We start from the raw sequence: 16,894 nt of genomic DNA, 5'->3' as shown, positions 1-16,894 counted from the left end.
AATAGTATTCTTAGAGCAGAGCAAACAAATATACACAAAGTATGTTGGTATGCATATATGGATATAAATATATGCATATATACAAAACAACATACAATGATAGGATAGAATAGGGTTGGAACTTTCACAAATGTGACAGAAATGCTCATCTGTGCATATATAATAGGATTATCTTAAATCTATATATAAATACATATATATGTATATATATATATATATATAGATATACAAATATGGATATAGATACATATGCATATAGGCATATATATATATGCACATATATATATATATATATGCATATAGGTGCATATGTGTATACTTAAATATACATGCACGTATATAGAAGTATATAAATATGTATATAAATATATATGCATATAGGCATATATACATAGGGATCTCTCTATGTAGACTGTCGAGTTTTAGCATAGCTCCAAATATGTTCCTCCGATGGTTAAAAGTTATTCGGATGAGTCCTCCTTCATAGTATGCATCTCGTTTGGTACATCGGGTCACCTAATCGAGTATCAGAACAACTCATTTTATGTTTCTCCGATGATTGGATGAAATTGACCTCATACTTGTGCATCTTTTTACCTCTTTGGTCTATCAGCATACGCTTCTCTGATGAAACCTTCTTCTTGTTCATCATGTTGCAAATCTTATCAGGTGTCGGGACATCCTATGTTTCTTCGATGACCCGATGACATCGGGCTCCAGCTTATCTGTCTTTAGGTCTATCGGCTTATACTCCCCCGGTAAGGTTTCCTTCCTAACAACAACCTAAGCTTCCTCATCGGGTATCAGCGTAGTGGAAAATGTCTTCTTTCAAATAGTCGATGTCATCCCAATGACATCACCTTGGTGCTCTTTTAGTTACTTATTTCGGTGTAGGCTATCCCGATGAAATTCCATCCACCATGATATTCACCCTATCGGGTATCAGAGGTAGCTATTTCCTACACTGTCCAATGTCTTGATGACTTCGAAACATCCTTTCTGAATTCTCCTTCATTGGTGTAAGTCATTCTGATAGCCTCCTTCTCTATACTCGGCTTGTCTTCCTCATCGACTATCAACATAACCTGAAACACCTCTCCCCGATGGCTCAAGTTACCCCGATGACTCACTTTAGGTATCCCCTCATCGGAATAAGTTCAGTCGATAACACTACCTTTGTCACCTAGTCCATCGGGTATCAGGGTAATGTAGAGTAATGCTTTTCAATAACTTGATGACATCACCAACAAGTGACCACTCCATCTAATATCGACATAGGTTCTTCCGACAACCTCATCGGATATCGGGGTAACTTTTTCTCCATGCCTCCGATAGTGAACGCTATGCTAATGACTATCATGATATCGATGTAGCTCTTCCCAAGAGATTACCAACTTGTCAAACTTCTTCCTACCAATCGCACCCTAAGAAAATGTTGTCGGGTGCATTGGTAGAAGGCTTTCTTTCACAAATAACCATGCTAATGGACTTCTGAAGCACTGAAAATATTCCTGAATGCACTCATGACCTTGCTTCTATGATGAACCCTAAAAATATGCTATTTTTTTATATTCAAAGAAGATTACTTGGTTAACCTGGAAATGGTGATAAAATGTGTGGATGATAAGCTTCATATACATTACCCGAAAGCTTACACCATAGTTACGGAAGCCATAAATAAGAAAGAGGTGCTCAATATAGAGTTCACAAGGCCTATTCTCAGTAGCAAGGATCAGAAACTTTGTCATCAAAGACAAACAGAGATTGCAAGGAGCATTGCATTCCTTAAGCAATGGCTTGGAGTGGTAAAAGAACCAAAAGGGGAATGGTGGGTGAGTGACATGATAGAATAGGGGTGGACCCTGTTCCAAGCTGATAATCCCAGTGATATGGAGGCTATAAAAATAGAGGCCTCTAGCATGGGAGCCGCAAATGACAAGGGGGAAGAATAGGTTTTCATTACATAGTTTTGTTTATAATTATTAATATAACTAATCTTATACATAAAGATATAGGATCTACAGTTAGGACAAGACACATATTGAACTCTTCACAAAAAACTTTGATATAGTATAGATAGTGAAGGGTAAGATACTCAGTTGATGATAGTTTCAAAGCATATAGTTATACTAAATAAGTGAAGTTTAGAATGCAGGTGTTTTTTGAATTAGGCACATACTAAAATATAGTAACAGGGAGTACTTTAGTAACTCTGGCATATTGGTTTACTTCAGCATTTATATTTAAACATATATAAGTCTTGAATATCATGGAAAGAGCATGAAGTATAGGATAGATAGGTTGTTTTATTATCAGTCCTTTGCTAACTAGTGTTTATACCCCTAATATTATTCTAGGTTGGGTAATCTTTCATAGTATAGCCAACAATTTCTGATGCTGACTTAATATGAAAGAAACCTAGGATATAATAACAACAGGGGTAAGTATGCAGAGATAATATTATCTCTTCTTCTTTGTCACTAACACTTAACAAAGTGCTTTTGCAGGAGGATTGTTTTGAAAATCTGTCTTTTGGAGGATAATCAGAAGATGGAAAATATGGCAACAGTGAACTAGGAAATTTGGCAGAAGTGAACTAGGATGTAACAATGAACTAGGATGCTACCTATGAAGGGCTTTTTGATCAGCCAAAATGAAGAATTTGTAAAAGATGGCAATAGTGAACTAGGATGCTACCTATGAAGGGCTTTTATCAGCTAGAATGTAGAATTTGTAAAAGATTATATGTAAATCATTAAAAGTTAGTAGTCACTGACTGGACCTATGGTCTTGGGAAAGGCCAGAGGTTTTCTCCTCTCCTCTCTTTCCTACCGATGCCTGCATTGAGTGAAGATTGTAATAAAATTTATTAATAAAATATGGCTTAGGCTTTTTACCGAGCAAAAAAAAAAATATTACATAAATATATTTAAAATAATATATAAGATTTAACTAATAATTACTAATTAAATTTAAGATTAATTTAATTATAATATTTTTATTTTATTTTTATCTATAAAAAGCATATTTATATTATTATCATCAAAATAAATACAAATAGTGCACAACTTTTGAAACTTGAAAAGTCCAACATACATAAATCAATACAAATTTCAACCAAATGACTCTGTTCATATAAACACACATACACATGATGTTCTGCTACGAGCACCTTACATAAAATATAAACTTTTATGAATCTAAACCAATAATTATGAAAGGATAAACAAAAAACTATGTGAAATTTCAATTCACTAGCTTCTTACGACTTAGCCAGTAATCCTCCTTCTTGAAGGAACTCTTCTTCCTTGTTTTATTTGGCTCATTGAACCCAAACACATCTACCATCTGTTGTCTTCTTCCTAGGTAATCCTTGATATAGTCCCATCCCACTTGTGCCTCCTCCCTCTGAGCTTCCCCTATCCATGTCTGCAACTCAAATTAGAAAGGGTTCCAAAGGTGGCACAAACTCAGTAGAGTGATTCCATTCTCCAATTGTGGATACAAATTGTTCTTCTAGCCTTGCCATGGTCATGAGTGTCTCCATTTTAAACTTCCATTTCTCCTTGACAACCTCCCTCATGAACCACTTGACGTCCTCCTTCATTCCTAATTCAAGCCCCCATGCAAAGAACATGGAGAACAAATCAACATTGGCCATATATCTACATTTTAATTCTATCAATTCCCTCCCCAACAATAAGTCCATCATCTAAAAGAATTTTAGCCTCTCAATCTTGAATACATTACACATTTTGTCTTCTAATATGACCCCCATGAATTCCAACTACTATTTTGTTATGTCAAGTGAGAAATTTACTTCCACATTCACCACTGTGCCACCAAAATCTCATTGTTTCCACCTCCCGACCAAGTGCAAACCAATAATTTGTGATCTACACTCTCAAAGTAGTGTTGGTATGCACTTTAATTGTCTCAGCTCCAAATATGATAACCTTCACATTTTCTTAAAATTATTAAGAAATCCTCGTTGATATAATTAAAATCCATTCAAAGTGGATGTCATGTGTTGTGTGCCACCACCTTACCTTGGTATTAATGTTCACACATACCAATCCTGCAAATTTTCTTGAGACTTACAACATAGCATATAAATTTGAGTTTTGGTGGCATACTCCCTATCCCATCATAATTGTCATTGTTGGATGTGACTGTCATTCATTAAAACTTGTAGACCTTTGTTGGAGATTCAAATCTACAAGACACCTCGTCTATGGCCCTACCAACTCACCTCATGACATCACCTTACACCATCTATACAATCTCTTGTTCTTCATGTAGTCCTTCCCACCATCTCACCTCTTTCTTGTTAAGAACACACCCTTAATTAGAAAGAAAATCTGCCTCCAAATTCCCCTCTCTTCATATGTGTGAGATTTTGAAGTCTTAGAAAGTGTTTTTGAACAATTATACCAATGAGTTTTTCTTTTTTTTCCCATCTTTGTGCTTCCCCTTTAGCAATGACATCAACCACTATTTTTGAATTGCCTTAGAAGTGAAGTCAAGACACTAACAATTTTCCTGCAAAAGAAAAAACAAGGAGAGCCACTTGAGCCTCCACTTCATTATTAGTTTCATCCTTCAATTTTTCTTCTTTCAAATTACAATTTCTTCACCTTTGTCATTTCTCAGAAGCCATTGCTCTCATTGATCCTAGATTACCCCTGGATGCACCATCAAAATTGATCTTGATCCATTTAGCTTCTAGCTTCATCCAACTTTCACTACTCTTTTCATATTGAGGAGGATCAACCCTAGACGACCTATTGAAATACCAAAATTATTACAATAATTATAAGTATATAAATTCAATAATTAAATTAAGATTCATTCTTTAAATTTTTATACTCACTATAATGTTTACATTATATTATAATTATAAATATTATTTTATTGAAGAGAGAGTTAGAGTTAATATTACAAAAATATAATTTAAATAAGATAATTTTAAAATAACAATAGTTCAAAATTTTAATAATTAATAATTACAACATTACTTTTTACAATACTATAAAGGAAAGTACTCACCACTATGTGGTACATGTTTAATTTCTGAACCACAGTTAGTTGAGGAGAGAATAAAATGTAAACATTCTTTGAGATATATTTAAGAAAGTGTACTAATGTATCACTAAATTAATCCTTGAATAAAGGTTTGAGGTTCATTATAGAGGAAATTTTGTGTATATGGTGAGAAGGTAATTTTGGTTAACTTAATTTAATATGAACTTGGTTTTAGCTTGATGCCAAGATAGCCATATTGAATTGGTTGTGGAGTTAAAAAATTATGGAGATGTCTCATTCTTCTTCTAAAGAATTTATTAGAATGAATACAAAGAGTAGCTACCAATGTATTGTCCTAAAATTAGATAGTGGGATGCCTTCATATGGAGATTTAGTTCATTCCCATTCTATAAAGTAATGACTAGAAAGTTTCCAAATATTTCTGAATACTTGTAGGGACAAAGTTGTCATTAATTTTGATGAGGATGAGATGGTGATATCCTAGGCCATTCTATACAAAATGCCCATAAGTTCAAGAGAAGAAACACAAATTTTGAGCAAAATTTTTCAAACTCTTGTCATCACAATATATAGAACCCATTTAGCATAGAGAAAAACACTTTAGTTTGACAACTAAAAAAAAGTAATTATAGCTTTTAAAGGAATTCAAATACTATACACAATTTTTATAAGAATAGTGGTTGTGGAACTTGCAAATTTTTATTCACCCATGTTCATTCCCCTAAATCAAGCAACCAATTTGAAAATATAAAATTTTGCCTAAGTATAGAGGCCATCAAGGTTCCCATATTGTAGAATGGGTAAATAGGTAGCTCCATTTTGAGACAAAAATAATTTCAAAAAAAAATTATTAAAGTTGTAGCAAGTCAAATTTTTCAAGTTTTCGAAGAACATCTAGATCCATGATTAGTTCCTACTCCCATTATAAGTACCAACAAGATTTTGGTTGCTAAATTCCCATGTATTAAGCCTTTTGGTCATTATTTTGTTAGAGTATCATTTTCTTGCATGCTTATTTGGAATGTATTATAGGTTTCAATCAATCACCAAACCTCATAATAAAATTTTGGATGTCTACCCAAGTGTGTTTCTCATGTTTTAGGCTATCAGTGTTCCTATTTCCTTCCTTCCATTTAGGCATTCTTCACTTTATCAACTCAATCAATGAAATCCCACTTATTCATTACAAAATTGCTTGTCTTTGGCTTTATGGTAATTTATAGTTGTCGTTCCTCATTTAAAATTTTGTGATGAGAAGTTCTATCTTTTTAAAGTCAAACCTCACCAAGTGATTGAATAAATTGATTATTCTATAAATGAGGAAGATCCAATGGTGTTGAAACATTTATTGGTTGTCAACAAGGTTATTGGAACATTTGTTACTAGAGACAACTATTCCTAGAATAACCCTTGGTGTCAACAAAAGGAATTCAGGATTCAAAGTAGTTGTCAATTTCCAAAGAACCTCTAACAATAAAGGGAACTTTGCATTGCTAAGAATGAAGGTAAAAGAGATAAATTGAATGAAGTGTAAAATATTCTAAGTGCTCTGAGAAACCTTGGAATCCACAATGGGTTCTTCAATGATGGAAATCCTTGACAAGTAAAAAAGAAAAAAGTGAAGAAAAAGTGATAGATATTCAAAAAAGAGTTAAATGAACCAATAATGAATAAATTAAAAATTTTGAGTGTTCTCATAACAACCAAAACTACTAATAAGTTCCTATGAATGAGCTAAGTTTTGGATATCCCTAAGTCTATATCTCTGGTTAGAGAATTGTTTTTCCCATCCCATTTGATGGATGGATGCTCATAATGTTTAATAAATGAATTTCAATCATTTTTTATGGATGAAATTCTATCCTATTTGATGCATGGATTCTCATCATATTTAATGGATAGATTCCTATCCTATTTGGTGGATAGATGATGTATTCCATTCCTATTTGATGGATAGATGTGGCCTATCCTATTCAATTGATAGATTGCTATCTTGTTTTATAGATAGATTAGTATTTGAGCATAGATGTTAATGAACACTTGATAACTTGAGAAAATCTAAAGATGTAGATATTCATGAAGATTTAATTTTCATAGATTTTCCATATATTCCCAAAATTTAAATAAGGATAAAAGGTACATCAATGTTTAATTACAATGCTCATCTTGCTGCTTGTGTCAGTTGATTCCTTTAACACTCCTATGGATTTTCCCTCTCCCATAATTGGATATTGTAGATTAGTTACCAATGCTTGAGAATCATTTAGAATTTGAGAGAATTATCCTTCTCTTTTGGCTCTACAAAACCAAGGTTGGTACACCTGATAATACCTCAATATTTGACAAATTAATCACAAGTATCATCCATATACAGATAATTCTCAGACTTATGAACAAAAACCATAAGGTTTCACTCAGAATTGGCTCAATTCCAACTACTTATCTATTAAAGGTGTTCCCATAGATAAAAGGTTGTGCAAAATATTTCAAAATTGATTGTTAGTTGACTATTCCCTTGACTGTGTTGGTTCGAGTGTAAAGAGGGTTTTACAACAAGATGGTTTGGGGTTCCTTCCTAAACCCCTTTGTTCTTATTATTTGATATTTTGTTGGGTTAGGACCCTTGTTCCCACTGGATAGTTTTTTCGATCAAAAGCCTCCCCTTAAATGAAGAGTCTTCTCCTTTTAAGAGTCTTCTCCTTTGAAATTAGTTTTGTTGATCTCACTACTTGTGATTTCCTCCCTCTCGTCTACCTGTGTGGTTGTTATATAAGGGTTCCAACCCTCTCTTGCTTTACCTAATCATAATATATATAAACTTATCTCTACTCAATGTTTCTTTGAAAACACCTACAATTTTTTCATTTGGTTCCTAATAAAATTAACTCAAATTCCTTATTGATTACATGCTAAAAAATAGAGTGATGATGTAATTGATATGCTTTCTCGAGCATGAGCCACTAAATTTTTAGACATATTGAACATACTTTGATTATCATATTACATAATAAATATTATTCAATAACTCTCTTGACCATAAATTGACATTCTAATTTACCATAATAAATTTGATATAATATATGGGACACCTCAAATAAATCTTCAATTATTTCACTATGTCACCATATTTTATAGCCTTAGTTTAATTTGTATTAATTAGATTCTAAAAGGATGAATCAAATAATCTACATTGTCATTTCCACTTTCAAATTTCACTATATTTAACATGTCAGGGAGATCTTGTACCATATGTTTGAATGTGAAGAAAGGTTATGTTTGTGCACCTAACTCTATGAATAATTGAAAGAAGCTCAAATATTGTATGACCTATGCTATGATGTATCCAATAGAAATGTAAGAAGACATGTAATTAATTTTGCACTCAACAAGCTTTTAGTTACCTTGTCAACCTCCTGTTTACTTTAAAATTTAAACATTTGATTATGTTTTTTGAATTCTAACAAATAAAATATAAATCAAAACCCCTTTCATACAATTACATTTCATTTAAACATCTAATTATGTTTTTTGAATTCTAACAAATAAAATATAAATCAAAAGCCCTTTCATACAATTGCATTTAATTAGAATCAATAAAAGCAAAAAGAAATCATATAATACATTTAAAAAAAAATTAAAAATTATATTTTTAATTTTTAATTTTTAATTTTTAATTTTTTAAAATCTACAAATATAAAGATTAAGATTGAACTCCTTAAATTAGAGAGCAAACACAAGAGTATCTTTGCTGCCCAATGACACAAAATTGACCAGAGAGAATACAACATCAACAACTACAAAATTCAAACATCTAGCCATTTCTTTACTGAAAAAAATAGGATGACTATTTATTTTTAAGTTCTATCATCTTTCGAGGAAATAACAATTCCAAAGAAGAAAAAATATTGTAGTAAAATAGAGTTTGCTTATTGGCATGTGACTATATAATTACGACAAAACAAGATTCGATAAACCTCTTTAATTAAATGGGAAAACATAAATATAGTATTTGTTCCATACAATGCACAATTGACAAACAAGGAATACGTTACCAAAAACTACAAAATCTAGCGTCTGCGGTCATTTTTCCTACTTAAACAAGAGCTGTGAAGCAGCTAAGTTCCTGCGGAGGAGTGGCAGAGTAGATGTCGTAGATGCATTGTTGATGAGTGGTAGAGTGGATTTGTTGTTGTTGACAGGCTTGGTATAAGTGATAATAATGCTCTAATTTGTATTCCATGTTCAGAGCTTACTTTGTAACTGTATGTAACCATCTGTTATTCTCCTCAAAGGTCAAGAAAAAAAGAGTTTGAAATAAATTTTAGTCAGCATGTACTTAAACTTTTGGTATTCAATTTTGGGTGTGCGAACACAAAGAATTCCATCTTCGACTTCATGTGACAAGTATTAGGCATATATGGTTACTGTAAAAATATTGTAGAGGAAATGTTATTAAAAATTATCTTTGTCTAAAATTCTACACTATTTATCCCACACAAATTTAATGACTACAAAGTACTAAGCTTCTTGTTCGAGTTTGCTTGCTATTGACTTCATGGTTGATCAGATGGCTAGTTATGTTTGATTGAAGACTTCATGGTTAATCAGATGGCTAGATATGTTTGATTTAAAACATTCAAAAGAAACAGCTAATATCTTTTCAAACGAGAACCTAATATCTTTTGGCCAGCCATCAACAACTTCCTATGACAGCTCTTTTTAATAGCTTATGATCCATACTAGAAGACAAACAATGCTAATGAATTTTATCACATTCTGGAAATTCATCAAGTTTATTTTCTACAAAGGTGTATCATCATCTTCTAAGGAAGATTCCTCGATTTGTGCTTGAATTTGTCAAATCTCTGTATAGATTCAAATGCTTACATCAATGCAAGTATAACAACAATTGACAAAAGTAGTTTCTACAAAAAGCCATGTTTCTACAAAAAGCCATGCATTTTTTAGCTTGCAACTCGCACTCATCCATTAGGGATTGAGTACGTCATAGTGAAAGCACTTTGCTTCTTTCAACCACGTCGTCCAAATATTTGGACAATAAAATGCGATTTCCCAGCATGCTTAAAAACTAAAAAATTTCCAAACTCTATGCTATGATTAGATACAAAGCTTTTCCAAAACGAACTCATGCTTTTGTGGAGGTCTTCAAGGTTCTTCTTCTGAGACTTTGTTGTGGTTGCTCCTTGATAACCTGAACACTTGAGAACAATTTGAAAAACAAGGGTTATAAATGCAAAAATATAATGTCTCCAATTAAGTATTTTTGGAATACTCTATTCTTTTGTGATTTTCTTTTGTTTGAAGATGAAAACCAAATGGAACAACAAAGTAATCCCGCACACAATCAACTGAAAGTACGAAAAAAAAACCCTTAGACACATCACATAGTAAGTTTGAACCAAATAAAATCAATTATGCTTTCTGAGCCAAATATGAATATAGAAATGATCCAAAGTCTGATTTTATTGATATGCAACTGCTAGAACTGATTTACAGGGCTGAGAACATTGTCATAAAGTCTAGGCATGATTGTTACATGCCATCAATAGGTACGATGCCGATCGAAAATGGATTATTTAGATTTTTCAAACATACAAATCACTTGAAAAGGCTGATCAGATATGAGCCTGAAATGACTGATAAATAGAAACCAAGAGGTGCATGGCCTGCTGCAACAGTGGTACGACTGCAATAATGGCTGGTACAGTTGGAAATGTGATGTTGTATAGCTACCACACGGCTAAAACAAATCTAAAAATATTGTTCTAATGTGAGTGCTCCAAATACCTTTAATGTTGAGATTATACAACCTCTAAATGCTTAATCTATTGAAAGGAATAGTTATACATCTTCCTCTTGGAATGGCAAACAAACAGGTAGGCAACAACAATCAAAGTTAACAATAATGATATAAAGCCTAGTAAGTCGGTGTCAACCGCATTAGCTTGTTCGGTCCATAGTTCTTAGACAAGCTTGTATGTTAAGAAATTTATATATACATGTAGCCTAGAAAAAAATGTTGGGGGCTCACATTTGACATTACAGATTTTCCATATGTTTCATGCAGTAGGATAATTCGATAGCAATATAACTTTAAATTGAAAAAAAAAACATTAACAATTCACTTGCATTGCTCAGATACATATCAGAAATAGCTACACAAACAATTAGTTGACACCCAATTCAAAAGTGTCAGTTTGGCCCTTGGCTTGATGACCTTTACAACCCTGTAACTAAAATTACACATAAAGAACAAACATCAATCCGTCTCTACCTAAATAGTGCAAGAATTACAGAAATATGAAATATATGGACTGAATTTGCTGGATTAAGATAGTCGACCCTTCAACTCCAAAACCTATCCTTAATTAGGCGCACAGGCATTAAACCCATCCAACATGGATCACCCGAATCCACCATTATTATGGTTAGAAAAATATTGATCGTGAATAGAAATATTAGTTTTAGGTTGGTTGAAGATTATGAAGAGTTGTGTTTACTATGAGAAATAGAAGCACAGTTGTATCTAATTTGCATAACCTTAAATTTCCATTAGGGTTTTCGTTCCAGTATAGTTTTTGCTAGAGCTCCATCAAAATAATAAAACACACAACTTGCATTTGCAGACCCATTCAATAAAAGCTAAGCCTAACCTGAATTTTAACTCACGATCAGAAAGTTTAATAGGAAAAATATGCCCATTCGACTAGTGTTCAAATCCAAATTAAATATATTGTACAATGACTATCAAAATAACTAACTCAGAAACTTACGAACTTGCAAACAAATTCCGATTTGACTTTTGCTACAAACAAGGAAACCTGTTCAAACTGATAAAAGACGTTAATTTCCTTATTTTGGTAATTTCTTTATTATTCAAAAAAACAGGTTTTCTATCATCCACGCATGCACAACTTTAAAAGCCAGTTTTTCTATCCTCCACGCATGCACAACTTCTATCGTAAAACTAGTAGATCGATATTCTAGAAGGATTTCAAATCTTCTATAAATAAAAGAATGATTGTAATCGATTCAAGGAATTATTAATAAAAAAAATTGTTTTTATGTTGTAGCATGGATATATTGTTTTGTTTTCTGTTTTTATTCTAATCTCTGCCTTCAAAATTGGTATCAAAGCGAAGGTTAAAAGTTTTTTGCAGATCTAAATTATTTTTTTGGTGCAGAATTTTATGATAGAGAAAGGAGATTGCTGTAGCAAGTCATGGCAACAAATAATACTCAAATTCAGCCTCAAATTCCAATTTTCAATGGTAAGAATTATGAGTTTTGGGCAATTAAAATGAAGAGTTTGTTTTGCTCACAAGATATTTGGGATTTGGTAGAGAAAGGTTTTGCAGAACCACAAGATGATGCAGCTTATCAGAGATTACAACAAGCAGAAAAAGATCAGCTTAAAGATAATAGAAAAAAGGATGCAAAAGCCCTATTTTTAATTCAGCAAGCAATGGATGAGTCAATCTTTCCTAAGGTTTCGGCAGCAATAAGATCCAATAAAGCATGGGAGACTCTAGAGACAGCCTATCAAGGTAATACAAAAGTGAAAGTGGCTAAATTACAATCTCTTAGGAGAAATTTTGAAAATTTGCAAATGAAAGAATCTGAGTTTGTAGGCCAATTTATGAATCAAGTATTGAATGTTGTGAATCAAATTAGATCTAATGGAGAATAATTAAAAGATCAAAAGGTGATTGAAAAACTTCTCAGGAGTTTGCCTAGTAAATTTGACTCTATAGTTGTAGCAATTGAAGAATCAAAAGATTTGTCACAGTTATCGGTAGATGAGTCAATGGGGTCTTTATTAACACACGAATCAAGATTGAATAGAAACAATAATACCTCTTTTGAGAATGATTTTAGAGAACAAGGTTCATCAGGAAGAGGAAGAGGAAGATCAAATTCCAGAGGAAGACGAAGAGGCAGAGGTGGACAGATGAATATAGATCGAGGAGAAATGACCAATCAGTCCAATCCAAGTTTCAATTATAGAGGACGAGGTAGAAACCAATTTCAAGAATAATCATCAAGGTTTGATAAATCCAATATTCAATGTTATTATTGTAAGAAAAATGGTCATTTTGCAAATGAATGTAGAAAGGAACAAGCAGAATTTGAGAAACCTGGAGCAAATTATTTAGATGTATCTGATAATAATTTAGGTAGTTTATTAGTAACATGCAATGTGGCACAAGAAAGATCTAAGGATGTGTAGTTTTTAGATAGTGGTTGTAGTAACCACATGACTGGTAATAGAGAACTATTTTCTAATTTGGATGATTCTGTGAAATCTGAAATAAAATTGAGAAATGATACTGTAGTATCTGTAATGGGGAAAGGTGTAATAAAAGTGTTGACTAAAAATGGAGAAAAAAGGTTTATTCCTGATGTTTATTATGTGTGTGGATTAAAAAACAATCTAATGAGTGTTGGTCAATTAATTGAAAAAGGATATAGAGTTCTCTTTAAGAATGATGTTTGCACAATCTTGGATAGAAATCTTAGTGATAGGTTTATTGCCAAGGTCCAAATGACCAAGAACCGAATGTTTCCCCTTCAGATGCATGGAATAGAGGAAGCTAATTTTAAGGCAGAAATTTTAGACCAGGCATGGCTCTGGCATTTGAGGTATGGACACCTTAATTTTGATGGCTTGAGTTTATTACAGAAGAAGAATATGGTAAAAGGTTTGTCACCTATCATGCAGCCTACTAATTCTTGTGAAAGTTGTATAATAAAAAAACAACATAGAGAAAGCTTTCCTGTAGGAAGTTCAAATAGAGCAAGAGTGCCTTTGGAGCTAGTCCACACTGATATATGTGGCCCAATGCAAACCCCATCTTTAGGAGGAAGTCTCTATTTTCTGACATTTATTGATGATTTCAGTAGGGAAACTTGGATATATTTTTTGAAGGAGAAGTATGATGCTTTCTATAAATTTAAGGAGTTCAAATCAATGGTGGAAAAACAAAGTGGACTCTTCATCAAGGTACTCGGATCTGATAGAGGTGGTGAATATAGTTCTAATGAATTTTTAGATTTTTACAGAGATCAGGGGATCAAGAAACAATTCACAACAAGGTACACACCACAACAGAATGGTGTAGCAGAGAGGAAGAATAGAACCATAATGGAAATGGCAAGGAGTATGCTAAAAGCTAAAAATTTATCTAATGATTTTTGGGTTGAAGCAGTAGCATGTGCTGTATACATTTTGAATAGAAGTCCCACAAAGAGTGTTAAAAATAGAAACCCTCAAGAAGCATGGAGTGGTAAGAAACATTCTGTATCTCATCTTAGAATCTTTGGATGTGTTGCATATGTTTTAGTTCTAGCTGAAATAAGCAGAAAATTGGATGATAAGAGTGAAAAATGTATTTTTATTGGTTATAATGAGCAATCAAAAGCTTACAGATTATATAACCCAGTTTCAAAGAAGATGATTACAAGCAGGGATGTCATATTTAAGGAGGAAGAAGCATGGGATGGAAATATTGATAGATCAGTCACAATTGGAGTATCAATACCAAATAATGAAGAAGAACAAGAAGAACATGTTAATCACCCAAATCAAGGAGGACCAAGCACTCCACCAAGAAATTTTGTTCAAGGTCAACCATCAAAACATGCAGAGCATCCCACTCCAAAAGAAGGTAATGAGACAACTCCTACATTTGCTAAATCAAAAGGTAAGAAAATGAGAAACTTGATAGAAATATATGAAGAAGGTGAAAAATGCTTGGATTTTAGTTCAAATTTTGTTTTATTCTCTTGTGATCCTATGTGTTTTGAAGAAGCAGTTAAGGAGGAACATTGGATCAAGTCCATGGATGAAGAAATTAATTCCATTGAAAGAAATCATACATGGGAGCTCATGGATTTACCAGAAGGTAAAGATTGCATTGGTGTCAAATGGGTTTATAAAACCAAATTTAATGCAAAAGGTGAAATTGATAAACATAAGGCTAGATTAGTAGCAGAAGGTTATGCACAACAACATGGAATTGATTATACTGAAACATTTGCAACAATTGCTAGGCTTTATACAGTTAGAATGGTTTTAGCAATAACTACACAATAATTGGAAATTTTTTCAAATGGATGTTAAATATTCATTTTTGAATGGTTTTCTAGAAGAAGAAGTGTATGTGAAACAACCACCAGGTTATGAAGTGCATTGACATGAAAACAAGGTCTATAGATTGAAGAAGGCGCTCTATGGTCTCAAACAAGCACCTAGAGCATGGTATAGCAGGATTGATTCATACATGATTAGCAAAGGTTTCAGCAGAAGAAGTAATGAGCCCACTCTATACACAAATATTAACAAAGAAGGTCAGATTTTGATTGTGTGCTTATATGTAGATGATTTGATTTTCACTGGAAATTTGTCTGTAGACACTTTTAAATCAGCAATGATGAAGGAATTTGAAATGGCAGATTTGGGGTTGATGAGATATTTCCAAGGTATTGAAGTTGTTCAATCTAATAAAGGACTTTGTATTTGTCAATCTAAGTATGCCAAGGATGTATTGAGGAAGTTTAATATGTTGAATTCTAAATTAGCACCAACCCGAGTTGCAACAGGAACAAAATTAAGCAGAGAGGACAAGGGGTCAAATGTTAATCCAACTTTGTTTCTCACAGCTACAAGGTCAGATATCATGTATGGTGTTAGTTTAATCTCAAGATTCATGGAGTCACCAAAAGACTCACATTGGGAAGTTGGAAAGAGGATATTGAGATATGTTGCAGGAAACAAGGGATATGGAATTTTCTAACCACTAATGAGTTTGATTTGATTGGTTATACTGACTGTGATTTTGCAAGTGATATTGATGATAGGAAGAGTACTTCCGGATATATCTTTCATTCTGGTACAGGTGCAATCTCATGGGCATCAAAGAAGCAGCCTATAGTGACCCTTTCATTAGCTGAAGCTGAATATGTAGCAGCAACATCAGCAACATGTCAAGCAATCTAGATGAGGAGAATATTGAAGGATCTATTACAAGCACAAGAGGAACCTACACCAGTGTTCTGTGACAACAAATCAGCAATTGCATTATCAAAGAACCATGTTTTTCACCAGAGGAGCAAGCACATTGATACGAGATATCACTTCATCAGAGAATTGGTCAATAATGGAGAAATCTATCTTGAATCCTACAGATCTGAAGATCAACTAGCTGATATTTTTACTAAGGCACTACTGAGAAAAAACTTTGAATATTTAAGAAAAAATTTAGGAATAATAGAAGCTGATATTATTAATAGAAGAAATTAAGGCGGAATGTTAGAAGACGTTAATTTCCTTATTTTAATAATTTCTTTATTATTCAAAAAAATAGTTTTTCTATCCTCCACGCATGCACAACTTCTGTCGTAAAACTAGTAGATAGATATTCTAGAAGGATTTTGAATCCTCTATAAATAAAGAATAAAGAATGATTTTAATTGATTTATGCATTATTAATAAAAGTCTGATTTTATCTCTTTGCAGTAGCAATATGTTTTTTGTGCTATAGCATGGATATATTGTTTTGTTTTCTGTTTTTATTCTAATCTCTGCCTTCACAAACGAGTTCAAGTTTTTAGCCTTTTCAACTGGGATTCAAATCTTAAATTGAACATATTAACAAAGAAAAAAAAGCACTTTAAAAATATCTATGATTCAAATACTCAAATATTATAATTTGATACAATCCTTCTATACCAAGAGAATATGTACAGTTAATCTGTGCAAAAAAAAAAATAATGAATTTTTCTTTTTTCCCACTTACTTGACTCTGCAAATATCGCAAGACCATGT

The 16,894-nt window shown here is 32.7% G+C and overlaps 1 protein-coding gene across 1 annotated transcript; it reads left to right on the top strand.

Moving 5' to 3' along the window:
- The first annotated feature begins 15,350 nt into the window (after nt 1-15,350).
- Nucleotides 15,351-15,863, top strand: LOC131857611 (uncharacterized mitochondrial protein AtMg00810-like). Its single transcript, XM_059210298.1, has one exon. It carries the CDS (start codon nt 15,351-15,353, stop codon nt 15,861-15,863), a length of 513 nt encoding a protein of 170 aa, XP_059066281.1.
- The last annotated feature ends 1,031 nt before the right edge of the window (nt 15,864-16,894 follow it).

Source organism: Cryptomeria japonica, chromosome 8 (assembly GCF_030272615.1).
Source record: "Cryptomeria japonica chromosome 8, Sugi_1.0, whole genome shotgun sequence".
Classification (NCBI taxonomy): Eukaryota; Viridiplantae; Streptophyta; class Pinopsida; order Cupressales; family Cupressaceae; genus Cryptomeria; species Cryptomeria japonica.
This window is presented reverse-complemented; position numbering and strand designations above follow the sequence as displayed.